Source organism: Andrographis paniculata, unplaced genomic scaffold (genome assembly GCF_009805555.1).
Source record: "Andrographis paniculata isolate CXL003 unplaced genomic scaffold, ASM980555v1 Contig69END, whole genome shotgun sequence".
Lineage (NCBI taxonomy): Eukaryota > Viridiplantae > Streptophyta > Magnoliopsida > Lamiales > Acanthaceae > Andrographis > Andrographis paniculata.
In genome coordinates, this window is record NW_026137605.1 from 5,577,568 (window position 1) to 5,605,248 (window position 27,681).

The window sequence follows — 27,681 nt, forward strand, 5'->3', positions numbered from 1 at the left end:
GTAATATTAATATAATGATTACTCAGAGTTGAGAGAATAATAATTTGAAAAAAAAATATAAGCATAATTGAAAATTATAAAAATTTAAAAAATAGAAGTAATCAAAATGTAAAAGTATAGAATTTAAAATTTAGAGAATATAGAGTATTAATTAAAATAAATCGGAGATGAATTTTTGATCAAATTTATCACCCAAACCATATTTAAAATCCTAAACCTGAAAATTTGAATCAAAATCCACCTATTAATAGGGCCTTCCAGTTGCCATCCCTAAATAAATGTAAAAAAATTTGAAAAAAAAAATTAGCACCCATTTCATCCCAAAATATTATATATATTTAAAAATATATTAAATTACTGTAAATTTAAATAAGTATTGGCGGATGAAAAAGATAAATATCTCTATTTTTTTTAAATTATTTAATTTTTTTTAATTATAAAAATGGTATAAATAATATAAAAATAATATGCATATATAAAATATATTATTTTTTTTTTAAAAAAACGTATAGTCTTTTATGTAATTTTTATTTTTTATTTTTATTTTTAAAAAACACACTTAATAAAAATTCAAACAAGGTCTCCAGCCCACCATTTAGCTATTGGCCCAGTGCTACTTCGGAGGTCCAATTAGATTGGCATTGAAGAAGTTTTCGCTCGCACCGCAACTCGACGTCGTTTAACATTCTGTACGTTTGTTTCCGCTTCCATTCAGCGTTACGAATTGGAGGAATTTTGATGCTGAAGAGATGGCTGGAGCTCTGGTTGTAGTATTTGCAGGTAGCGATTTTAACGAAATGTGTTATTTAACGTGGCAGGGGAGGGCTATGTGATTTTATTTGTTTTTGACGCTATAGCAGATCTAATTCTTGGTTTTGTGGGTTGTTTTTCAGCTGTTATTCTTCACGCATTTGAAGGTGGTGGTGCGGTGGTAGTTCCGATCACTAGCTGTTATGCCCTTGACAACACAAGTCACATTCATGATTTTGTATCCTTGTTATGGTATTTATGCGTCAGGTTATTCAATACAGCGTAAGTTGGTAATGCTGGCTTACAAGCACTATAGAGTATCAACATGGGGCAAATGTTTTTCTTTGACACAGTGGCATACTGCTTTCCATGGAGTGTACAATATGAAAAACATCAAATTGAATTTAACTAAGGAGTACTACATAGTATCACATGTTGGCTTTAAAATCCAAAGGACTCAGTTAGCCTCTTTTTATTGTTAAATTACCTCCTTTACATGTTTTCTCAGAGTAATTTGATCGGACAAATTGTTGAGTATGATGATGATAAGGTAAGATGTGCTATGAAATTAACAACAGCTTACAATGCATGTACTGACTTTATGGCCTGATACCTTCATTATGGAAAGTTGGACTGTAGACTATGCTTCTGAATATCTCTATTCTCTGGCAGGCCAATGATCTAGTGGTGCGATTTTGTAAAGATGTTGAGACAAGATCACAACCGGTAGTTAATTTCTTCTTTACTCATTTTTCTTATTAAATACAACGCTTTGAGAAATTCTTACAACTAATTTCATATCTGTTGAATTAAGTCTGCACACGTATAAAGTTCAGAGTTTCAACTACTTGCCCCATAAACATACATCTTCTATTTGATTACTATCACCAGAAAACAGTACGGAGCCAACATCTTACAATCTACATTTGCATTGATAAAACCCATGAAAAGAAGAGTTGAGAAGCATAAAATTCAGATAGGTATGTGTTGGAATAACTGTTAGGCTAAAAATCTTGTCTAAATCTCAGGGCTATGTTTAGCTGTAATTTTTGGATTAATGAATATCTACAGAATTGGGAAATAGCTGTGACTCCCTTCTATACAATTTCCTTCTTTAATGCTAGTATTACTGATTTCTATAGGAGTTCGAATAGATTTATGACTGAAGCATTATAATTCCTAATATTATCTAGTAGTCCTTAAGATTATAAAGCATTTGAAATTCTGATGAAACTGAATCTGAATTTGTAACATTCTGAAGCTGAAGATGTGAGAGATGTAAATAAAAATTCCCTTTGGAATATTAATTAATTTATTTAGTACAGATCCTAATGTGGCATAAGTTGTTCAATTCCTTCATTCACTAGGTCAAAAACACTTTGAAGTTGTAGTACACAGGACCCTAAGAAACCTAAAGTGTTCACTTGGTGAAGGGATATTATGTAACAAACATCGACACCTTCCGGTGCAGATTGGGCAGGAAGTGATCTAGGAGGGAATTCAGTTGCATGGTGACGCAAGAAACATGATTTGGTTGCCTGAAGTAGTTGCTTATGGAATATTTTATGTGTTGTGGATTCAAAAGATGCTAAAGGGCTTAAAAATTCCATGTTATCTCTATTGAAGTTGTAGAGACTGCCATTGCATTTGCTCAATATCCCATTCCTTCATGATTAAACTAAAAATGTATAGGTTGATAAGCATTTTATCAGGGAGAAAATTGAAAAAAAGAGCTGACATGCATGCCATAGCTTGCAACAAAACAACAGATTTCACCATTCAGATATACTTGCAAAAGAAGCACAAACATCAATCTGGTCATTTGATTAGCAAGGTGGCAATGGAAGGATGAATAATGCAAACCAGCTTGAGAGGGTGCTGAAAATTATAATTGTTAGGTTAGAAATCTGGTCAAATCTCAGGGTTACGTTTAGCTGTCATTTTGGGACTAGTCAGCATCCACAGAATAGGGAAATAGCTGCAATTGTGCCTTAACTTAGATCCGTTCCTTCTTTAATTCCTTTTGTGCCTATTTATGTAGAGTTTTGCATCAATGGGATCTATATATATATATATATACACACACGGGACATTATATAATCCTTAACATTCTCTCTAATCCTTTAGGAGGAATTAAGAATCTTGACTGCCAGATATTTTGATATCCACTATCTCATAATAACTTTTGAAGCATGTGTCATTGTCCTTGCACTTTGCTAACATTTTCTTTTTAAATGTGAGCGTTACTCATTTATCTTTATTGACACCACAGACTAATCGCTTTGAATCATCTGAAACTCAATTAATAGGGATATGTGGCTTTTGGACGATTTGACAAGTTCAACCATTTTGTTGCCGGAACAGGACATGTTAACTTTGTGCAGGTGTCCTTAATTTATTATGAGAATTTTGATTGTACTGTTTACTTGGGACAAAGTATCTGCATTTAAATCCTCGAGTGCTTTTCTTGTGATGAACAAAAACCTTGAAGAAATTTATAGGGGCTCAATCACCTCTTTTTAAGTGCTATGATAATTTTATGACTTTTTTCTTTTAACCTTCCCTGCCACCACAACTTTCCTTGTACCATGTTTATTTGTATTAATTTTAATCACCATCTCTCTTTGAATTTTACTGAAGTTGTGTTGCTTGACATAATGAATAGTGTTGAATGCGTATTTTACATATAACTTGTGAAAATGTTTAGTAAATTTGAGCAATTGAACATTATATCATGTTAACATAATAAAATTGATTGGCAATATTAGATTTTGTAAAGTTGTTGATATTTCTGGTTCATCACCCCTAGCGGCCCTTGATACTCTTATCTATATTTTACTAATTTTTATTTATTTATTTATTTATTTTATCTTTCTTGAGTTTATATACTATCATTTGCTGAGATGGGCTCACATATTAAGGTACATCCAATTCCGAGTCTATGTGATCTATACAAACATTTTGAGGAAGTGGGATCTTGAGCTCTTGAGCTCCCAGTATCATCGAATTGAATTGACCTTTTATCTTTTTGAGTAGAGAAGCTGAAGTTATGTTTTCATATGTTCTACTTAAACAAATTTATGTGGTTATTGTTTTATGATAAAATTCATCTTCAACATTTCTTATGTGACTTTTTCTTGCAAGATGTTGGCCGGCCTTGATATGCCATCCTCTTTTTCTCTCTTTTTTTTTTTTTTTTTTTTTTTTAAAGCTTTCCTTTCTCATTGTCAGGAATATTATGGTGGTGACCTAATGAATTGTGAGAAAACATACGATAAGTTGGGACGTACAGCACAGGTCAGCTGAATGACTGTTCAACAAGTTTTGCTTCATTTGTCACAGTTCTCTAGTTCTATTTACTTCTTTCTTTTCTCATGGTACTGCTATGAGTTGATTAATGCAACAAACTGATTATTTTGTATTATAACCATAAGTTTGTCACTCTCAGGTGAACATCATTTGTGGAAATTGTCCAAGTGGACAATGCACAGGTATAATACGGTTAATAATTACTTCATTTTCCGAAGTTGTAGATGTAGAATTAATATGTATATATATATATATGTATATGTAAACCTGTCTGGTAATGAACATTGAATGAAATTGTCTTTTACAGCACAGTTATTGCCTTCTGAGATAACATATAGGCCTAGATAGTCTATCTACTATATTTGTAGTATACTGATATCAATGTGGATTACCAGGGCTGCTAGTGAATCTATTTAATTAACCAAAAATATAAAATGAGGAAGTATAATTGAATGTAAAATCCCCTCAAACTAGCAACGTTACACCAAAATATGAACCAATGCTAAACTAGTTTTACTCTAGTAAAATACATGGCTAGTTTATGCAATGTAATTAATGTAGATTTACAAATAATTAATTATAAATATGTTGTATTTAAATCCCTTAAATCAATGAATTAGGGTAGATTGATTTATTGCCTAGGATTTTGCGATTAGATTAGATTTTTCCTTTTATATCTTTATGTATTCCAAATATATGTACTGGGTGGAACAACCCAAAACATGAATCATATTTTTCGGTTCATTTCTTCACATGGTATCAGAGTTATGAGTGGCTCTATAGGGTAGGATATTGATCCGGGTTTCGAGATGAATATCATCTAGAGTGAGGAGTCTTAGTGTCTCACATTGGAAGAATGTTGAGAGCTCATCTTATTTATAAGGGTGAAGGAAAACTCTACTTTATCACCAATTGGTTTTGAGGTGGAGCCTTGGATCCCTTTTCTCATAATGCATGGTGACGATTTTGATTGTTAGTGGTGTAAGCCACAATTTTATTTCTTCCTCAGTTTCTATGCTATATTGAACTTGGATAAGATGGGCAAATTCAGAGTACAATTAGGTGACGGACAAGAGTTAGAAGCGGTGCGCAGGCAATTACTAATCTCATTTCAGAGGTGCGGTATTGAGGTAGCTACTATGTGTTCTCCTTGGGATGGGTTAATATAATTATGGGATTTGCGTGGCTTGCCATGTTGGGAGAAGTTTGTACAAATTGGGAAATGGTGCCCATGAATTTCAAGTGACATGGTGGATGAATGGAGTTAAAAAATGATATGATGATGTGCTGAGTGGTGGGCTACCACTAATGGAGGTAAAGTTACAGAGAGTTTGAAGTTTCCGGTGGGGCCGGCATTTGAGCCTGAGGAGGTATTGGCTTTGCGATAGTGGTGTGAGAAAAGTGAATGAAAAAGTAGTTGTTGATTTAATGGGTAGGGCAATCAGTTGATGATACGACTTGAAAGACTAAAGCCAATTTTCAAAGAGTTTTTTAACTTCAACCTCGAGGACAAGGTTATTTCGAATGAGGATGGAGTTTATAGGGAGCAAGGACAAAAGCTCAAGAATGAGGGGGCAAGGCTCCATTTGGTGTACCGAAGGCGGAGATGGTCTAAGACTTGCTTTTCCCGGCTTGGGATTTTATTTATGAGTTTGCTATTATTTCTTAGATTGGGCTTTTTTTGATCAATTTTTTATAATTTCTTTGTTTGGGCTTTTATTTATGAACTTTTATTATTTTGAGTTGGGCTTGTCTCTGCTTATTTGGATGGATTTATTTTAATTTTGGTAAGGTTTAATAGTAGTATTTAATCAAGAGTAGGTAGTGTTTGAGTAGGTAATGTTTGAGAGGACATTTTTACTTTTGGAAATAAAATAGTCTGGAGACTTTTGAGTAAATAGTTGATTTTGTTTGATTGTTATTTTGGAAAACGGTTGATATTGTTTGATTATTTCTACTTATCTATTTCCCAGATGAGAACAATTAAATGATGCCAACCGTATGCCCGAACAACAACGAAACAGAGTCACTTATTTGTGAAAGCCTACAAGCTATTTTATTTCCAAGACTAAGAATGCCCTCTCAAACCCCAACTACTTTTGATTAAATACTACTCCCACCATCCACCAAATTTATTTTCACTTTCTATTTTTCATTTGTCCGATAAATTTACCTCGTTATTAATTTTGACAAAGTAAAAAAAATAAACATTTCACTATCACTCTTCATTCAAAATTTATTTACAACAAATATCATTGCCTTTATTATATTTGTTCTTCATATTTTTTAAAAGTTTTTTCTCTCTTCCAATAATTTTTTTTTTTAATCTTCGTTCCAAACCAAAGTGTGCTACTTTTACTGGATGGAGGTAGTATTAATAATTCTTACTAAGATAAAAATAAGTTTTTTTAGTAAACAAGAGACATACAAAGGACCTAGCAAAAAAATAGTAAAAAATTGATAAATAAAATCCGAAGCTTGCGAAAGCAAGCCTAAGCCTGCCCCTGCCTTGTACACCAACGGGGCCTTGCTCCCTCCTCATTCCCGAGCTCCTATTCCAGCTTTGTATTTCTTCAATGGATTTTGAATTTCATCTAACAACATTTGACATATGCTTTTGGTTATGGAAGTTCTAGCTGTGAACTATGGGAAGTTCTAGGGGAAAGATATGGTAAGTGCAATGGGCCATTGATTTATCAGTTGCAAAGAGATATCTCACACCTCACTAAAGGCAACATGAGCATGGAAACCTATTTCACCAAAATGAAGAAATTGAATGATGACCTATGCTACCTACCTCCAATGCTTGGAGAGAAGAAAGAGTTGGAGGAACTTATTCTAGTAGACAAGATGTCATGGATACGTAGATAGGATTACTTGACATATGATGCAATAAGAAGCCAAATCCTGATGATGAACCGTTTCCTCTTTTTTGACAAATCATATGCTATGCTTATGAGTTACAAGCATCATCTAAAGCTTTTGAAAGAAGGAGGACTGACAAGAGAGCTTTAGGGTGTGTTCATTGTAAAAAAATAGGTCATACCGAAGAGACATGCTTCAAACTCCATGGCCTTCCTGAATGGTGGTACAAGAATGCATTAGCATGTGTTCATTGCAAAAGAATAAGTCATACCGAAGAGACATGCTTCAAATTCCATGGCCTGGCCTCCTGAATGGTGCAAGAATGCTCAAGATGAAAAAAAGGGAAGTGGTGAAAGGGATCTGTGGAAGCCCGGCGAACACAATCACATCCTTTTAAGTTTTTGATGAGGGAATATGTTCTACATCAAGAACAATATTTATTACCATAGATTATCCAACCGAATTAATTTAAAGAGAGATCCAAAACTCTGGATCATCTCAACATGCTTGGAAGTGAAACATTTCAGTAATGAATTTCTTAAAGTGACTACTGATATTGACATTAAGGAATCTTGGATCTTGATTCAAGATCTACATGCCATGTGAGCAACAACAATAGTCATTTCAATTGATGAAATTCCTTTTAAGAAAACTAGCTAAGATATCTTGCCAAATATAACTACATAGATGGAAACTCACATTGGAAATATTGTACCCTGCACAATGTCTTTTTTATTCGTAACTTCACATACTGCCTCATATCTATTGACAAGTTGTGTCCCAACTCTAAATTACTTGTGACTTTATGGCTAATAAGTACTAACTGCATTCTATAGAACCTAAGAAGTAAAGCTCAAATTGGGAAAGGAAAGCTCAGGAGTCATGTTTACTGCCCGTCACTAGAATGTTTTTGAAACTACTTTTATTCAATAAGAATTGCCTATGGAACTACAGACTTAGGCATCCTTAAGATAAAGTTACGCAATGTTTGGCTTGTGTTGGCATGTCCGATTCACTTGTAGGCTCTGTGTCACGGGTTGACATTTCTGCCCCAAGTTCTCGGCCATAATCTGTCCCATATGTGCGAGCCCTTATCCTCTACAGCTGATTGACGGCATATTTCTTGGTGTAGGTACTTGTTTCGTATTATTCTCCCATACTGTATGGTATATTCCGGGCGTATTGCGCACAAGGGACAACTGGTCTGGGCCTCAGCGCGGGCGTGGCCTAGCCGTCGGGCGTGTCGGCTTCCGGATACGTTACATATGGTATCAGTGCGAACCTTGACAGTGGTGGTGAATAAAGCGAATGAGTGGGGGCATTGCTCGAGTGAAGGAGTATGTCGGTGGCACGTCAAGGAGGAGCATGTCCTAAGGGAATTGGACATTCTCGAGAGGGAATACTCCTAGGGTGGGGGAGTATGCTCGACGTTGCTTGTTGGCCAAGGTGGCCGAGCTTTGATCGTGAGGAAAAAACTATGTTAAGGACATTCTTCGGGCAAAAAATGCATAAGCCGCAACAAAGGATGTCCCGCATGGTGTGAGGAGATTTGCAGTGGAATGGGTCGTACGTGGGTTGTCTATGACAAAAGACTTCGCTGGCTGTTGGTGAGCACGAAGAGTGAGGGTATGCAGAAAAGGGTCAACGGAGTGACGTCGGAGGCCTACCGAGAGTGCAAGAAACAATGTCAATGCACTTGAATAGCATCGCACGGGGGCGTTTGCGACTTAAAGTGGGGGAGTATTGTCATAGGTTGTCATTCCTGCCCCATGTTCTCAGCCATAGTTCGTCCGATGTGTGCGAGCCTTTGTCCTGTACGGCTGATTGACGGCATATGTCTTGGTGCAGGTACGTGTTCAGCATTATTCTCCTATACTGTATGGCATATCCCGAGCGTGTTGCACACAGGGGACGGCTGGTTTAGGCCTCAGTGCGGGCGTGGCCTAGGCGCCGGGCGTGTTAGCTTCCGGACACGTTACACCTGTGAGACTTGTCACATCCTAAACAAAAGAAGCTCCCATTTAATAAAAGTTTCTCTCATGTCTCATCGTGCTTTGAATTGTTACATTTGGATCTATGGGGTCCCTATGCCATTCCATCAACTAATAACAGTAGGAACTAATGATGGTGCTGAATTCACAAGCCATACCTTTTAACACTTATTGTTTGTGTTAGATTTGATAGATTCATATCTATATCCATATTCGTATCATATCTATATCAATATCCATATCATATCCATATCCATATCATATTATATCTTAGTTTGTTAGGATAGATTTCTAAATACCTTTATATATATATATATATGTATTATTCCTTTATCCTTTATGATGGAATAAAATAATGTTTTCCCTCTATTTCTCTACTCTTATTTTCTACGTTGTATCAGGGCCCAATTAAAGTTTAGATAAGCCTCCATATTTTCCAGCCGTTGTGTGTCGCCGCTGCCGCCAACGCCAAATTTTCTGCTAAGCTCTCTTTTTTCCTTTTTTTTTTTCTCTATTTTCTTTTACTTTTTATGGTCGACTCTTTTAAGTCAATTGGTACTAGACGTATACGTTTGAGGTGTACCTATTGTCATAAGAATGGTCATACTAATGCAATTGTTGCCAATTTGAATGAATATTTCATCCCTTAACTCTATTACTATAAGTCGTGCCGATTATGATGCATTTCTTTAGTTTCAGGCATCTAAGCAGTCATCCATCACTAATTCTAACACCTCTCATAATGCGCAGACCTTATTTGTCGGTATTTCTCAATATACACTAGGTTCATGGGTACTAGTTTCCCGTGCAACCGATTATATATGTGGTAATCCCTCTTTGTTTTTTACTTTTCATCCGTCAAACTCTCTAACATATGTCACTCTGGCTAATGGTGATAAAGCATATCCTTAAGCTATTGGTAGGGTTTGTCTGTCACCTAATTTATCTCTTGAGTTTGTCATTTATGTACCACAAAGTCCATTTAACCTTATATCTATTAGTCGACTTACTAAAGATTTAGATTTCTCTATTTCATTGACCGGTAGTTCTTTTTTTGTTATTTAGGATCGCAACATAGGACGGATGATTGATACCGGACATGAGTCTCATGGGCTATATTACCTAAATAAGTCTTCTTGTCTATCTTCTACTCGCCAACTGCCTCTGATGAGTCTCATGAATTATTCAATCAACAACTAGGTCATCCAAATTTATCAAAATTAAAACATATTTTTCCTAATTTTTCATCACTGTCTTCGTTACCATGCGAGTCATGCGAGCTTGGAAAACAATCTCATACTACTTTTCCAAAGCGCGTCAATAATAGAGCATCTGAACCTTTTGCATTAGTTCACTAAGATATTTGGGGTCCTTGTCGTTCTAAGTCAAGTCTAGGTTTTCAATATTTTGTTACTTATATTGATGATTTCAGTCGGTGTACTTAGGTTTATCTATTGAAAAATAGGTCAGAATTACTTACTATATTAAAAAACTTTTGTGCTGAAATTCGTACACAATACTACACCTCTATTAAGGTCTTACGAAGTGATAATGGTAGAGAATATTTTTCCCACTCATTTAATGAATTCGTGTCTTGCCCTTCCACCCCACAATAAAATGGGATGGCTGCGCACAAGAATCGTCATTTACTAGAAACAACTCGTACCCTTCTTTTACATTATAATGTCCCGTTTCAGTTTTGGGCTGTTGCTATCTTTACAACATGTTTTCTTATTAATCGTCTTCCATCTACTGCACTCGGTCATAAGATTCCCATCACATGTCTTCAGCCTAATGTGTCATTACCTCTCTGTATATTTGGTTTTACGTGCTTTGTTCATGACCATTCTCCTGGTTTGGACATATTCCGTCCCCGATCCATCAAATGTGTTTTTCTTGGGTACTCTCGAGTTCAAAACGGATATAGATGTTATTCTCCTCTCACTCGTCGATATTACCTTAGTATAGATGTCACGTTCTTTGAGACATCACCATACTTTACAGTGTCATCATCTTTATCCTCAATACCTGTAACTCCTCCTCAACTTGACCAACAACCTTATTTTGTTATTGCTCGTAAAAGATTCAGTTATTTTCTTTTTCGCGTGATTCATAGCTGAACAAAGCTCAAGTATGGCTGGCTTTTCATCACCATCAACTATCCTCAAAACAATCAAAAGGGAAAGTGTTGCCCGTTAACAATCTTCTACTTGATCCCAAAATTTCGATAAAGAATGTTTTCCATCACCTTTTTGCCTTTTGATGTTTTCGACAACTTATTATCGCTCCAATCATCACTCACAAATGACTGTCTCAATTCATCCCTATGTTTGTTTAAACTTTGCAAAGTGAGAAATGCGGTAGCAAATCGGGTAGTCCCGGGCCTCACTAGATCTCTGCCACTGGTCTTTTCCCTCATTACAATGAGAATTCTCATATGTCAATAAATAAAACTTGTGACATCCCTAGCCTTTTGAATGTAGAGTTCAAATTTATTCATTCTTCCAATGTCTTCTAGAATGAAATCGATACAATAAGCTGCACAAGGTGTCCAAAAAAGACCAGGATTGCGCTGTTCTAATAATCTTCTCTCCCCTTTATAATTTGCATAATTATCCGTCAGAATGTGCACAACATGCTCCTTGCAAATTTCTTCAACCATTTGTTTTTTTCATGCAGGTAGCCAATATTCTTGCATCATGTGATTCAGCTGATGCATCAATAGACTCCAAGAAGAAAGTCCCCTCTGGACTATTGACAAGAAAATTTATCAAGTATCGCCTTCTTTTGTTTGTCCACCCATCTGACATAAGGGAACATCTATATTGCTACGAAGCTTCCATGTGCCTTTCTTTCAACTTATTTGTTACATTTACGGTATCCTCAATAAATGGTTCCCGCAATTGATGATAACTAATAGGTCTAAAATCGGAACCATATTGTCTGATGGCCTCAACCATAATCTTGTAACTTTATGATTCGGAGCATTGAATAGAATGCAATTTTCATAGAAAAAATTGGCAATATACCTTTGCACTTCTGATGTTACCTCTTTTCTTTTCGTAGACGCTTCGATGGTTTTCTGAACATAACAACCGTCCATATGTCTTTCTTCAACAATCTCTTCAAGAGTCTTTTGAATCATTGCAATAATTGACTTATTTTGTTTTCTAACTCTCGGAGGTTCAGAAAACTTTAAAGTTGATTGAGCCATCTTTCTTTTGCTACTTGTTCTTGAATTTGGATGCACTGAAGGCTTGGAAGATGAATTCGTAGCACCCGTAGATTGATTTTCTTCAAACTCCTCATTGTCTTTGATATCCTCAAAATAATTAAATTCGGTAGTATCCCGCGATGCTTTATTCATCACTTTTTTGCTCATAAATTTATGTATTTTCTTACGAATTTCTTCTGTGGTTTTAGGGTATTTAACCACATCGCCGTAACTCCCAACTAAATGGTGCTTTAACATCTTGACCCCAGAATGTCTATGACAAAGAGCGCATTCAATTAAATTTTTGCTATTCAAATTCGGCTAAAATCCATACTTTTATCCTAGATCAGATGATTTGGCCTTTCTCGCTGGATCCCAGATCAGATGATCTTGGACATTTTCATTATCGGCCATTAAATTAGAACTAATACAAAAAAATATAAAATAAAATGCTTAAATAATAAGACAATCATTAAAATATGAATAGAATTAATGCAAAAATCAACATAATTAAAAATAAAATCGATAAAATGAAATAAGTTAAATTAAAAATATAAAATCCATAAACAAAAATAGCTTTATATATATAATTGCCTACGAATACAATACATACATATATGTAGTTACAAGTACAATCGAACTAATATATTAATATTATGTATATAACACCAACGAGACAGTACATTATATATAGTGCTTGTTAATTGAGTAAAAGATATAATAATGCAGTTTGTTCTATAGCTTTAGCATAATATTCAATAGTATAGTACATGAATAATAATAAAAATGTCTGCACTAAATCTATACACTTTTCACTAGAAAGAATTATTAATAAAAAGTAGTGCACTAGCCACTAAATTCTGCAGCAGCATATTAATAATAAAAAATCGTATGTATATATATCTATATATCATATACTAACCTAACACTCTCCACTAGAAACTAACATAACACTTTGCACTAGAAAAAAATAGTAATATAAAATACTGCACTAGCCACTAACTCCTGCAGCGCTAGTTCATTAATAATAAAAAAAATCCTATATATATCATATACTAACATACAACAAGGCTAAACACACAACTCAAGGAGTTCTTACCTGCTCCAACGATGGAAGCCGGACTGAAGATAGAGGCCAAGCGGTGGATGGCGGCGGCAACAGAATCGGGTGAGACTAACCTTAACAACAGAGGTGACGTTGGGTTTAGGTAAAGCTGGGTCTAGGGCTGAGTTTGACGTTTAGGGCTCGGTGGATTTAGAATGGATTTAAACTCTAATATGGGTTTAAGAATTAAATTAGGCTGAATATAGGGCCCTAAGCCTGGACTTGTCGACATATGGCGTCGCCTTGGCGGGACGGCGTTGCCAAAGGGATGCCCGGATGCCAGCCTCGTCGAATGGCGAGACTATTTTTTCTGGCGGTGATGATACACCGCGAGGACGCCGTGACAACCTTGGCCACTAAAAACAGCTCAGACGAGCATTAATTTATGCATTAATTTGTTCTGTTAAGAATTCAATTGAGTCGTGGATTATAGATTATGGTGCATCATTCCATGCTACTTTTAGCACGAATACGATGAAGAATCTATAGACAGGTAACTTTGGTAAAGTTTGTTTGGCTAAAAACGACTGTCTTGACCTCACAAGGATTGGTGACGTAGATCTAAAGACCCCTTGGGACACCATCCGGACGTTGAAGGACGTTGGGATAATCCCTAGTCTTAAGAAAATGCTTATCTCCATTGGATAGCTGGATGATCAGGGATATAATGTCACGTTTAGAGGAGGGCAATAGAGAGTCGTCAAAGGAATCTCGTAATTGCCAGAGTAAAAAAGAGGGGTACCCTATACATGGCCGATGTCTCTAAAAATTAAGCGAATGCAGTAACCAACAAGCAAAGTCCATCTGTTTTGTGGCACCACCGACTTGGCCACATGAGTATGGAATGAAGATGCTTGTTGCAAGAGAAATGCTTCCAGATCTAAAGAGGGTGGGTTCCGAGTTTTGTGAGCCCTGCGTGCTTGGCAAGAAGAAGAAAGTCTTTCTTACAAAGACGGGGTGGCATACACTAAAGGTTCAGAAGTTGGAATTGGTTCACTCTGATGTCTATGGACCAACACCAGTCTCGTCTTTTGGTGGAACATACCATGTAATGTTCATCAATGATTCAACACGAAAAATATGGGTCTATTTTCTTAAAAACAAGTCTGAAGTTTTTAATACTTTTAAGAAATAGAAGACTGTTGTTGAATTAAAAAACTAACCTGAAGGTAAAATGCTTGAAATCGAATAATGGAGGTGAATACATGAGCACAGAGTTCACCGAGTATTGTGCTGAACACGGAATCCGAATGATCAAGACTGTCCCAGGCATTCCTTAGCATAACGAAGTGGCAGAAATGATGAACAAAACACTAAATGAGAGGGACAGAAACATGAGACTGAATGCTTGACTTCCAAAGACGTTCTGAGCTGATGCAATTAACACTGTTGCTTATCTTATCAACTAAGGACCATCAGTGCCATTAGGTTTCAAGATACCCGAAGAAGAGTTGAAAGGGAAAACAATAAAGTATGGTGACAAGTTAGATGCCAAAGCTAGAAAATACAGCTTCATTGAATACGGAGGAGACAAGATAGGCTACCGGCTTTGGGACTTTGAAAGTAAAAAGGTTCTCAGAAGCAAGCATGCTACATTCAATGAGGCTGAACTTTTCAAAGACAAGTACAAAAAGTCCAAAGGTTGCGAAAGAACATATTGAGTTTGACAGTGATGTTTATCAGAACCAGAGAATCAGTGGGTCCTCAAGATAGTGGGAGTCAGAAGAATGAATCCAATATTGAGGAGTTTGAAGGCAATTAAGGGGACTTTGTTGATAGTGGAAGTTCAGAGGATGAAGGACCTCCCCCTTCATGTCATTTGGTAGAAAAAACTCGTACTCTTCTTTTACATTATAATGTTCCGTTCAGTTTTCGGTTAATGCTATCCATACAACATGTTTTTTTATTAATCGTCTTCCATCTACTGCAATAGGTCATAAGATTCCCATCACATGTCTTCAGCCTAATGTGTCGTTATACCTTTTACCTCTGTGTATTTGGTTGTACGTGATTTGTTCATAACCATTCTCCTGGTTTAGACAAATTTCGTTCTCGATCCATCAAATGTGTTTTCCTTGGGTACTTCGAGTTCAAAAAAGATATATATATTATTCTCTTCTCACTCGTCGATATTACCGTAGTGCAGATATCACGTTCTTTGCATGGTGAGATTCAAAAAGAGATATATGGAGCAACATCCTGGTTTCGTTGTTCAAGCGGAGTCTGGTCTTGTATGTTGCGTTTGTCGTTCAGTCTATGGCTTGACACAGTCTCCACGGGCATGGTTTGGACGTTTCAGTCTTGCTATTAAAAATATTGGTTGCAATGTTCGTCTGAATATACCGTATTCTTTAAGCATGATTTAGAAAGGCGATGCGTTTACTTAATTGTCTATATATTGATGAGATTGTCATCACTAGAGATTATATAGATGATATTACAAAGTTAAAGGAGCATTTACACAATCATTTCCAGACTATAGACTCGGGACCACTACGGTAATTCTTAGGAATTAAGATTGCCCAATTGAAGAATGGTGTTATGCCATCTCAGAAAAAGTATTTTCTTGATATATTGGAAGAAACAAGTATGAATGAATGTAAGGTTGTGGATTCCTCTATGGATCTAAATACAAAATTGCTTCCAGGACAGGGAGAGCGATTGACTGATATTGATGCCGAACGATATAAAAGGCTGGTTGGAAAGCTTAATTATCTCACTATCACTAGACCAGATATATAATTTGCAGTAAGTGTTTGCAGTCTCAATGTGACTCTCTTTGGAAGACACTTATGCGTATTTTGCGGTATATTATAGGATCTCCCGGAAAAGGATTACTTTATACAAATCATGGCCATTCTGAAATCGTTGGATATTCAAATGCTGATTGGACGGGGTCTCCAATTGATAGGCGTTCTACCTCTGGTTGTTGCGTGTTTATTGGAGGCAATATGATATCTTGGAAAAGTAAGAAACAAGACCTGGTTACACGCTTTAGTGCTGAGGCTGAATATCGTGCTATGACTTTAGCTACATGTGAGCTCCTCTGGATTAAGCAATTACTTTGTGAACTCAAGTCTTGTGATGTGATGAAGATGAAGTTATGGTGTGATAACCAAACAACACTACACGTTGCATCAAATCCAACATTTCATGAACGAACAAAACATATCGAAATAAATTGTCTCTTCTGAAACGTTATTAGGATCTCTAGATACGAAATGTGTGTCCTCAAATGATTAACTTGCATACATATTTACAAAAGCTCTTAGAGGTCCTAGATCTGAGTCCATCTGCACCAAGCTTCGATCGTATATGACTTATACGCTCCAACTCGAGGGGGAGTGTTAGATTTGATAGATTCATATCTATACCCATATCCATATCATATCTATGATTTAGTGTGTTAGTATAGATTTCTAAATACCTTTATGTATATGTATTCTTCCTTTCTCTTTTATGATGAAAGGAAAGGATAATTTCCGTCTATTTCTCTATTCTATTTTCCTACAACATGCAATGAATAGTAGCTTGGTCATTGTCTCTTGAAATCTAAACTGTACAAACTGGCAAGTAGAAACCCAGTGCTACCAACCTTACTTGGAAAATTAGATCTAATTTGGGCTTATATGGCACAACGTTAGCTTCATTGGGCTGTCTTTTATTCTATCTTTCCTTTTGTCTTGTTTCGTATTTATGCTTAAATTTCTAATTATTTTACTTGGACTTTTTAACCAAATTGATAGAGATAAAAAATTTGCATCCCAAATGCGAAAGCCAATATTGAAGTCTGAATGCTCTTTGTAGACACAGTTGTTTGGGCCATAATTTTTGTATCTAATAATTTTTTTTGCATTTCTTGATTTAGGTGGACTTGGATGCATATGCAATGTGACATATGAATCTGCATGCAGGTTGTTATATTTATATATCTATGTCTTTATCAATATCTATATCCATATTCTATGATAGATTTTCCGAATATCTCTCTCTATATATATGTTCTATTCCGTTTTTTTTTTTCTTTGAAATATTACAACAATATTTTCTCGTACATGATATCAGAGCCAATTAGGATTTAGGTAAAATCTTGTTTTCAACCGCTGCCGCGAGTTCGCCACTGCTTCTCAAACCCTAATTCTACCAAAATCCTAATTTTTCTCCTATTTCAATTTGAGTTATCTTTCCGCCCAACCACCACCATAATCTATCTCTCAATAGACCGACGCCTCCAACTATAGTGAGAGAGCCGCCGTCCGCCGCGCACGCTCCCCATTGGCCGTCACCAGAAGACGACCTAGTGTAGGTTTCGGTCGGTTTCAACCTTTTTTCCGGTGGCTTTTTTAGACACTTTCCGCACCGGTGCGTTCCTCTGCTCAAAACGCATTGGGTGGCATCGCTCTCCGCTGCCTCCGTCAGCTGTCCACTGTATTTTTTCTCAGACAGCTTTTTTGGTGATGTTTCTATGGCTGATCAATTTAAACTTCAAAATTTTGAGCCTATTACAATCGATAAATTAGAAGGTGTATATAATTATAAGTCAGAGGCTACATCTATACGACTGTGGTTCAAAGGACAAGGGAAATTTGACTGTCTTACAAGGAGAGTAAGAAATTAAAGAACTTCAATTTTAATGGGCAAAAGCTGATACCTAATTATGTGCCTTATTGTGGAATTCCTAAGATCCAACCATACATCCCACGTATAAGTCATTTGAGATATGCTATGAAGTTTAAGTCTCGTTTTAGTTAAAGATTACACACTTGATCTTTCTACTTATTGAGTAAACTAGAAGCTATTCGACAAGTTTTGTTCTCTTATTTTTAACATTGCTGCAAATTCAAAAGTTGCTTAGGACAAATTCTTTGCTGTATTAGCTCTTGTTAACCTTAAACCTGAACTTGATCATGTTTGAGACCAGATTCAAAGAGGTGTCACTGTACCCACGCTGGATGATGTTCTTGTTCGTTTAGTACGATAGTAACACCCTTGTGGCTACCCCATCTAATAATACTATTGATAGTTTAGCTTTGGTATCCCAAAATCCTAACTCCGGTAATCCTAATAAAAATCGTGGGGGTGAGGGAATCAAGATCGCACTGGACGTCCATAATGTAGTTATTGTCACAAGATAAGACATACATGAGAATGTTGCTTCAGCTTACATGGACGACCCCTTCGCTCGACGAATGTTGTTGCTACTGATTCGCTTGGAAATTCATGTGACACTATTACCTTACGTGGAGCAGATTATGCAACATTCCTTCCGTATCAAGCATCTCAGCTCCTCCACCGGTACTGCCACCTCACCTGATACCTATACTGTCGTTATTGGTGTCTCTTAGACCATTCTTGGTCTATGGGTTCTAGATTCAGGTGCAACTGAGCATGTGTCTGGTAATCCTTCTTCATTTTCTACCTTTCATCCATTGAATTCACTAACTCATGTTACTCTTGCTAATGGTGATAAAGTTTACCCTCGAGCTGTTGGTAAAGCCTATCCATCACTTAATTTACAAGTTTGTACTTTATGTCCCTCAAAGTCCATTTAATCTTATATCTGTTAGTCGTCTCACTAGAGATGCAGATTGTTCTATCTTACTAACTAGTAATTCTCTTGTTATTTAGGATCGCAGCACGGGGCGGATGATTTGTCCTGGACATGAGTCTCATGGGGTATATTACCTAAATGAGTCCCCTCTTAATACCTCTACCATTGGTATATCCTCTATTGAGTCTCTCAAATTATTCCACTAATGATTAGGTCATCTCAATCTATCTAAATTAAAGCATTTTTTTTTTCTAATTTTTTGTCACTATCTTTGTCACCATGTGAGCTTGAAAAGCAGTCTCGTACTTCATTTCCCAAGCGCGTCGATAGTCAAGCATCTGAGCCTTTTGCATTTGTTCACTCTGATATTTGGGGGCCTTTTTATACTACTTTAATTCTTGGTTTTCAATATTTTGTTACGTTTGGTGATGATTTCTCTCGATTGAAATGGGTTTATTTAATGAAAAATCAATTTGAAGTACTGTCTAAATAGTTTTATGCTGAAATTTGTACACAATTTTATACATCTATCAAGATTTTAAGAATTGATAATAGTGGAGTCATTTAGTGATTTTGTCTCCTCTAAAAGAATTATTAATCAGTCGTCTTGTCCTTCCACTCCCCAACAAAATGGAGTGGTTGAGCGCAAGAACCGTCATCTAATAGAAATAGCTCGTACCTGTCTCATACATTATAATGTTTCATTTCATTTTTAGGCAGATGCTAATCTTACAACATGTTTCTTTATTAATCGTCTACCGTCTCTTATCTTAAGACATCAAATTCCCATAAAATGTCTTCAACCTAATATATCCTTATATCATTTATCTTTCTGTGTATTTGGTTGTACGTGCTTTGTTCATGATCATTTTTCTGGTTTGGACAAATTACGTCCTCGGTCCATCAAATATGTTTTCATTGGGTAATCTCGAGTTCAAAAATGATAGATGTTATTTTCCTCACTTGTCGATATTACCTTAGCGCATATGTCATATTCTTTGAGTCATCACCATACTATAGTGTCATCATCTCCATATACTTGTGACTTCTCTTCCAGTTCCCAAGCCTCGACTTCAGATCTAGTCGGTATACATGGCAGCGTGAGAACATACCTACTTCACCATCACTTGCGTCTATTTATGACTCATTTCTGGTTCTGTCGCCTTCTCCGGTTGTAACTCCACGGTCACCTGTCGTCCCACGTCGAGGTACTCGGTCTAGTCGGTCACCTGTTTGTAATTATCTTAGTTCTCACCGCTTATCTCATTTCATGTGTAGGTAGTGTTGTGACTGTTTTAGACTCTGTCACTATTCCTTGCTCGTGGCGTGAGACTTTCGGTCATTCAGGGTGGTGTCAAGCTATGATGGAGGAAATGTCTGCTTTGCATGCCAACAATACTTAGGAGTTGGTTCCGTCTTCAGTTATGTTGCTTTCCCCTCTTGTTAAATTTAAGAGAACTCTAGACTATTCCTTTATGATGTATATATATATGCATGATGTAATTTGTTTATAGTGAGAATGAGAAATAGAGAAATATTGATCTATTATTCACAAAGTATCATAGTCTTAGGGCAAGGATCCTAAGCTTGTATCTTGGCCGACTTCCATCTCACCCCCGGTGAGTGGAGGTCTGGAGGTTTCAAGCAAACTCTGCCGCGGCGTTCCGGCGAGCGTGTGGATCATATGCATGCAGTTTGTTCGCGCCCACATTCATGCGCTAATGTGTGAAGGAGAGTGCGGCAACAATAGGTGTTTTGACGGGTGCAACTGAGCGGAATCTGCTCCGGTAACACTTTGGTGAGTTGTGTTCTGGTGGGTGCAGGTTCTGCTCCAGATGTTGAATGGGTTTGTTCCAAATTGTTGCCCCAGCCCCAGACTACTGTGGAGGTTCTGTTCCGGCAACATTATGAATGAGAACAAGCCCATTATTGACTCTGAAGTTTCCCTAGTTACATCCAAAATTACCATGTACAAGTTTAGTGGATCGAATTATTTGGCGTGGAGCAAACCATGAAACTTACATGCTAAGTATTGAAAAGGGCCGTCATTTAGAAGAGGAACCTCCTACCGATGAAAAAACAAGGAAGGCATTGCTTGGGATGATGAAAGATTATTCCTGCAAATTAAAGATTCGATTGACGTCCAGATCTAGTGATTGGTGTCATTGCAACACTATGAAAGAATTCAATATTTGGAGTTCTTGTATCCTAGTAAAGGGAATATTACCCGAATATACGATGTGTGCAAAGCCTTTTACTGGGCTGAAATGTTTGGCAAATCCATCTGTGAATTACTTTATGGATTTCAAAAGAACATATGAAGAGCTTAACGAACTAACGCCCTTTAGTATTTGTAATCAATGTGTATTTCTTATCATTTAAAAAATAAACCTATACACTTAATATACAATTCCTTACACTAATATGGGCTTGGGCTCATACTCTGTAATACTTGATCTAATTAAGGCTTATGACCACAATCTATATCAAATACTAACTAATATATGTAAATAATATACACTATATATCTAACACTCCCCCTCAAGCTAGAGCATAAATATCAACCATGCCTAGCTTGTCACAAAATATTTTAGTCGAGTGCTAGGTTAGGCCTTGGTCAGTAGATCTTCAACTTAACCTCTTGTTCTTACATGACCTGTAACCACCGCTCCCTGTTGAATCTTCTCTCGAATAAAATGACAATCCACTTCAATATGTTTAGTCATTTCATAGAATACAAGATTCGACGCAATGTGGAGAGCTGCCTGATTATCAGGCCATAATTGTGTTGGAGTTGAGATTTGGAAACCCAATTCTGTCAAGAATTGATGAATCCAAATAATCTCACAAACTGAATGTGCCATTGCCCGATATTCTGACTCAGCACTAGATTTAGACACCACGTTCTGTTCCTTACTTTTCCACGTAACCAAGTTACCACCCACAAATACGCAATATCCAGAGGTTGAGCATTAGAGAAACACTTAATCTGATTATGACCATAATTTTTGTACGATAACCCTTATCCTGCAGTGCCTTTTAATAAAATTTATTCTAAAACCTCCCAATGCTGGACTATATGAGCACTCATAAATTGACTTACCACACTACCTGGATAAGCGATGTCCGACCGAGTTATGGTGAGATAATTCAATTTACCTACTAATCGTCGATAACTTTCAGGCTTCATTAAGGCTTTTCCAACCTTTGTAAACACCTGGTTTGGTGTCATAGGGGCACTGGATGGTTTAGCTCCAATCTTTCCGGTCTCAATTAACAAATCAAGAATACATTTTAGTTGAGAAAGAAATATACCATTTTTCTTCCGAAACACCTCAATTCTTAGACAATAACGTAACTCACCAAGATCTTTAGTCTGGAATTGTGAGTGAATAAATTCCTTCAAGGTTGAGATCCCACCCGTATCACTGCCAGTGATAATAATGTCATCCACATACACCACGCGGAGTGTAATTCCAGAATTTGTACGACGATAAAACACAGAGTGATCCGATCTGCAATTCATCATCCCAAAGGTCTCAATCGTATGGCTAAATTTGCCAAACCACGCGCGAGGGCTCTGCTTTAGGCCATATAAAGACTTTCGCAAGCGACACACTTTCCCCGACTCCCCTTAAGCAACAAACCCTGGAGGTTGTTCCATAGACACTATCTCCTCCATAAAGAAAAGCATTCTTCACATTCAATTACCACAAAGGCCAATGATGACAAGCAACCAAAGACATCAATATACGAATAGAAGTCAGCTTGGCTACCAGAGAGAACGTCTCAACATAGTCCACACCATATGTCTGAGCATAACCTTTAGCCCCAAGTTGCGCTTTAAGGCGAGCGATAGAGCCATCAGAGTTAAATGTTACAGCAAATACCTAACAACAACCATTCGACCGTTTTCCTGCTGGCAACAAAACCAACTCCCATGTACCATTGGTGTCCAATGCATTCATCTCCTCAATCATAGCAGCACGTCAACCAGAACGAGATAAGGTCTCAAACACAGACTTAGGAAGCGTTATTGAGTTAAAAGTATAAACAAACAAACGAGACTGATGTGATAAACGGTCACTAGAAGCAACAGAGCCAATAGGGTAAGTGCATTGACGTTTACCTCTATGAAGGGCAATAGGGAGATCTTTATAAGCGACAGGAGGTGCAGATTGAGAATCAGCCGACTTCAGGGGCGGAGTAGGCGAGGAAGAATCGGGACTGTGGGCGAGGAGGATTCTGGTATAGGACACGGAAAAGGGGTTCTGGGGCGACCGGAGTAGAGCTGTGGAAAGTGGATAGTCTGGTATAGAGCTGGAGGCTGAGACGCAGTATAAACTAACCAGTCGTCATCTGAAACCGGAGTGGGAGCACTAGAATCAAAGGGAAAACTCGTAGACCCTGCAATTACTTCTTTATAGGATATATTTTCTAGAGTCCTCCGGGCTGATGAATCACATCTAGTCTCTTCCGATGGAGACTTGGTGAGCAAGAAGAAATACAAGCTAACCAAAGGAGAAAATCGACAAGGCATTAGCATATTTAAAGCGAGAGTGCAAGCCAGCCAAGACACTCATCACTGCCATTTGTTCCCTTTGTGGTTGAATTTGCACATGTGGAATTCACTATGTCATTTCAATTGAATTCTTAATTTGGAGGAATAGCCGGGAGTCATCTTGCTACCAATCATCATAACATGCATCAATAACCAAGAGAGGATCATTGTCTAAGTCGGTAGCTTTACCAGTGCTCTATAGATACATATTGATGGTCTTAAATCAATCAAGGTAATTTGACCCATTTAATATGTATTTTGTAATTCGAGAAATAATGGGCACTCCATCAATCACCATCTTCTTTATTTCGCTTAAATCTGATTTTTTATCTCCCATTATATACACAAGAAAATTGTACCAAAGACATAGCCAGAGAGAAGAAAATAAGGTCAGAAGAATAAACATGCTGCAAAAACACACCCAGAGCTTAATCTGAGAAACACGCCCATAGCAGAATATACTAGAAACTGTACTACTCCTAGAGAAGTATTGTCGCCACCAGAGGCGTTGACTTGGACATTTACTATGGGGAAACAAAGTCAAAATCCCCACCAAACGTATGTAGTCCCACACACTTTGCTAGGGAAGGTAATGGACGGGCAGGAAAAAGGCGACGGTGATGGCAACGATTCCGGTGACTAACAAAACAACCTACGAAATGTCCTACCCCAAACCCTAGTATCATGTTAATCGCTTTGCTCTGATACCATATGAGAGAAATATTGGTTCATTTTGTTGAAATATATATTTCCAACCTATCTATCAAGTTGTTTTCAGTTTTGATTAAGGTTTTTAGTTTTCTATTCAATTTTTTGTCTAGTGTTTTTGCGTATTAGGAACTAGCACCGCTGCACGACAAAGGATCGCCGTCAGAAATCCTAATTTAATGTCACTCTAGCGACATATCTTTGTTGTTGACGCCGCGACAGAGGATCATGGTCATTAAAAATCCTAACTTGGCAAAGAATTTGATTTATTCGAGTTATCGCCATTGCGACAAAGGATTGTCGACGCATTCCCACGACAGAGGATTGACGTCACTAGAAACCTTAATTTGGTCAAAGTCTCAATTTTTAGAGTTTAGCGCCGCCACTACGACAGAGTATCGATTTGAATGCCCTAAAAATTGATGCCTAGTTATGATGTCCATCCATATCCAAACTTTAAGTATCGTTTTTTTTTTTTTTTTTGCCGAAATCGACAGAGCTCTATTTTTTACTTCATTGAGTGTTTCATTTTCGACTCCATTGGAAGTTTTATTTTTTACTTCACTGAGAGTCTTGTTTTCGACTCAAACTTAGTTATGAGTTAGTCCATTCCCATTTCTGATTCTAACTCTGACATGAGCAAGTCCCGTTGCCGACACTCTGTTATGAGTATGTTCCGTTTCCGACGCTAACTCAGTTCATAGCGTTTCTTTTAACTCTATGGATGATTTTGGTTAGTAATATTCGATCTCTCTTTGCAAACTGTGACACCACTTGAGTTTAAAGAAATATTGAAATATTTTAGACATTTAGTTTATTGTTTAGATTAGATTTCTATTATCTAGATTAGGTCGTTGTTATTTGGTTATATTTATTAGATTAAATTGTTATTATTGGAGTCTATCTAGTCAATAATGTGTCTAATTATAGACCCTTATTTCGTCATTAATAATATGTATATCTGAAAATTAAGATTAAGAAAATTATAAATTATGAAATTTAAAATGTGATTAAAATGTATAATAATTTTTCAAAAAAGAAAGGGATGAATTATGTAAGATGGATGAAAATGGAAAAAGTGGACATTTTATGTGGGATAGAGGGAGTAATATATGTCTAACAATATATTTAACAGATGATATGGCCTTATTATAGAAATATGGTATACTTTTTGTGCTATTTCTGGAAGCACCAAATCAATGCATGCTTGCAGCTTTTATTTGGCTATATAATGCCTAATGCTAGATGACCATGGGTCACAGAACACCGGTTTTAATGATATGGCTAATCAGTACATAATCCAAGAGGTTTTGCATCTTCTGCATGTATGAGTTGATATGCTTGAAATGTACTTTTTGGTTGTTTAAGGATCCACAATTGAGTATTTTCTTTTCTAAAATTCTATATTTTTGTGTGCGCAACTGATTTTATCAGTCTATAAAAAATCTACCTTCCACTTCTCGGATCATGTAATCAGTTTCTTCTTCTGATACAGAGTGCTTATTGATCTTGCCATTCCTTGTGGGAAGCCAGCTTTGCGGGTATTTGAAGGCTTTACAGTTGGATTTAATCCACGGTCATGGGAAATTGTAAGCTACCTCTGTATTAAAGTTGCTTCTTGGATTGCTACGCATATGGTGAATAACTATATATTCATATATCATTACATTATTGTAGGTCTATAATGGTCTGACTCAGTTGGGTTATGAAAAAGCACACAATATGTTTAGGTACCACATTTATTAGTTTTTACATTTGCTTTGCATTTCAATTTTCTGTTCTGTTTTAGATACCACCAAGAAGTTGTAATCCTTGCTTCAAGTTCAGTCACCATTTCTTCATATTTTTTCTTCCTTGTGTTTTCTGTTTATAACACTCTTGTCCTATTTTCCATGGACATTAATAATTTTTGCATTTTAAAGTTGGATTAGAATTTCATTGACTTGATGTCAAATTAGTTGACTTTTTTTTGCGAATGCAGCTTCAAATCTGAGCAAAGAGATGTCACGTTATACTTAACTGCGGTTGCTTCCCTCTCAGGTTTAGTGGAAAAGCCCATGGTTAAGGTCTAGTATCGTTTGATGTCTGAATATACCTGTATCAGTCAATGCCTAGAGGAGCATAATTGTATCAGTCTATTCTCTTTCTCTGGCATTTTCCTTTCAGATTTCTCCAGATAAAGGATTGGATGTTCAGTTGTCTGGCTCAGGGGCAAATGGCGACCCACCAACTACTTTGTCTCCCACAATGATACATGTGGAATGGATATGTAATGACCTTGCTAATGTCATATGATACATTTAACTTTACTTTGTGGCAATCTCCCTGATGTTCTACAACTGTTCTTTAAGGTGAAAGGGGCCTTGATATGCCATATGAAGTTGAAATTACTATTCCAATAAAGGGTTATGATCCTATTCAGTTTACCCTTGCAAAGATGTGTGGTAAGCTTCAATTTCATATGTGTTTGCACCTCCATTACTTGTCCGTCGACTCTGTTTTGAAGTCGTAAAGACCTTGAACTTTTATTTTTCATCAGACAGATCACCACACCAGTTCTTTTTGCTTGGTTTTAACATGCTATTTTCCTAAACAAATCCTGTAGAACACACACAAAGTGAAAGCAGCGAGGATTCTAGAGGATGGGCTGTATTCGGGATCATATCTTGCATGTATGTCACAATTTTTATGTCGAATGTTTTGCCTTTTTTACTTTCAGATGCAAACATCCTCTGCTTGCCTACACATTTTCTGCTATTCAATTTCCCATAATGATTTGTTAGTGCATTGTATTTCTTTCTGCTTCACTCTATTGATGGTTAATTTCTGAAACATGGGACAGATCCATTGTAGCATTTACACTCTTCTGCTGTGGAGGATTTATCTATAGAACTCGAGTGAAAAACTTGGTTTGTTAATTTCCTTTCATCACCAAAATGAATAGCAATTAGCCTTTTCATCGCCCTGTTTTTGTTTATGGTGGGTTTTTCTACAGCACGGTATTGATGCAGTCCCTGGAATTGCTATACTATCCTCATGTTTGGAAACTGTAAGTCAAAGCTTTTTGGTATTATATGAAAATTCTGAACTGTTAATCTCTTGCCAACTTCATGTGCATATGTATATTATGTATATATTCATGCACCTGCCTCACATTATTTTGTACTGATATTGAATAGGCAAGTGGAGGCATTCATGGGTACACACAACCTAGTGATGCTAACAATCCTTTCACTAATCAAGGTCCTTGGGACCGGCAGCCAACTTACACCCAAGGAACAGCAAGACCAAGTGAAAGAACATATGGATCCATTTAAGCTGTATCTCTTCTACTTAAAAGTAACATATTCGATGGAGACATTTTGTAAAAGCTAACTTTTTGTCAACTCTTCATTCATTGGTGAATAAATCTGATTTGAACCCATATGGGCATTGTAACCTTTTAATAATTCAACCTGGTTTACATATGAAGAATGCAGTTGTGTTTACTCGGCCATAAAGGTGAATTAAACTTTGTTATGAAACCATTATTTACCAGTTATTTTCCCTTTGTGAATGAATGAATTATAGAGATGCATCATTCCTAGTTGTGATGACTTATTTACTCAACGTCTATGGTGTGTGGGT

General features: G+C 36.7%; 1 protein-coding gene across 2 annotated transcripts; it reads left to right on the forward strand.

Moving 5' to 3' along the window:
• The first annotated feature begins 625 nt into the window (after nt 1–625).
• LOC127263558 (uncharacterized) lies at nt 626–27,578 on the forward strand. 2 transcript variants are annotated; one of them, XM_051292654.1, is made up of 17 exons: nt 626–780; nt 894–988; nt 1,259–1,300; nt 1,423–1,476; nt 3,060–3,134; nt 3,982–4,047; nt 4,199–4,241; nt 17,103–17,148; nt 25,550–25,643; nt 25,732–25,784; nt 26,036–26,120; nt 26,221–26,323; nt 26,406–26,498; nt 26,660–26,726; nt 26,897–26,963; nt 27,050–27,103; nt 27,234–27,578. In XM_051292654.1, the coding sequence occupies exons 1-17, from the start codon at nt 750–752 to the stop codon at nt 27,369–27,371; spliced, it is 1,206 nt and encodes a 401-aa protein (XP_051148611.1). In that variant the 5' UTR covers nt 626–749; the 3' UTR covers nt 27,372–27,578. The 2 variants fall into 2 exon arrangements, with proteins under 2 accessions (XP_051148611.1, XP_051148612.1); XM_051292655.1 differs by lacking the exon at nt 3,060–3,134.
• The last annotated feature ends 103 nt before the right edge of the window (nt 27,579–27,681 follow it).

Coding starts and splice junctions, on each gene's coding strand:
- LOC127263558 (XM_051292654.1), top strand. CDS start 750: ATGGCTGGAGCTCTGGTTGTAGTATTTGCAG. Junction 4,242..17,102: donor TCCAAGTGGACAATGCACAG/GTATAATACGGT, acceptor TTCTTGATTTAG/GTGGACTTGGATGCATATGC. Junction 26,121..26,220: donor TGGAAAAGCCCATGGTTAAG/GTCTAGTATCGT, acceptor TTTTCCTTTCAG/ATTTCTCCAGATAAAGGATT.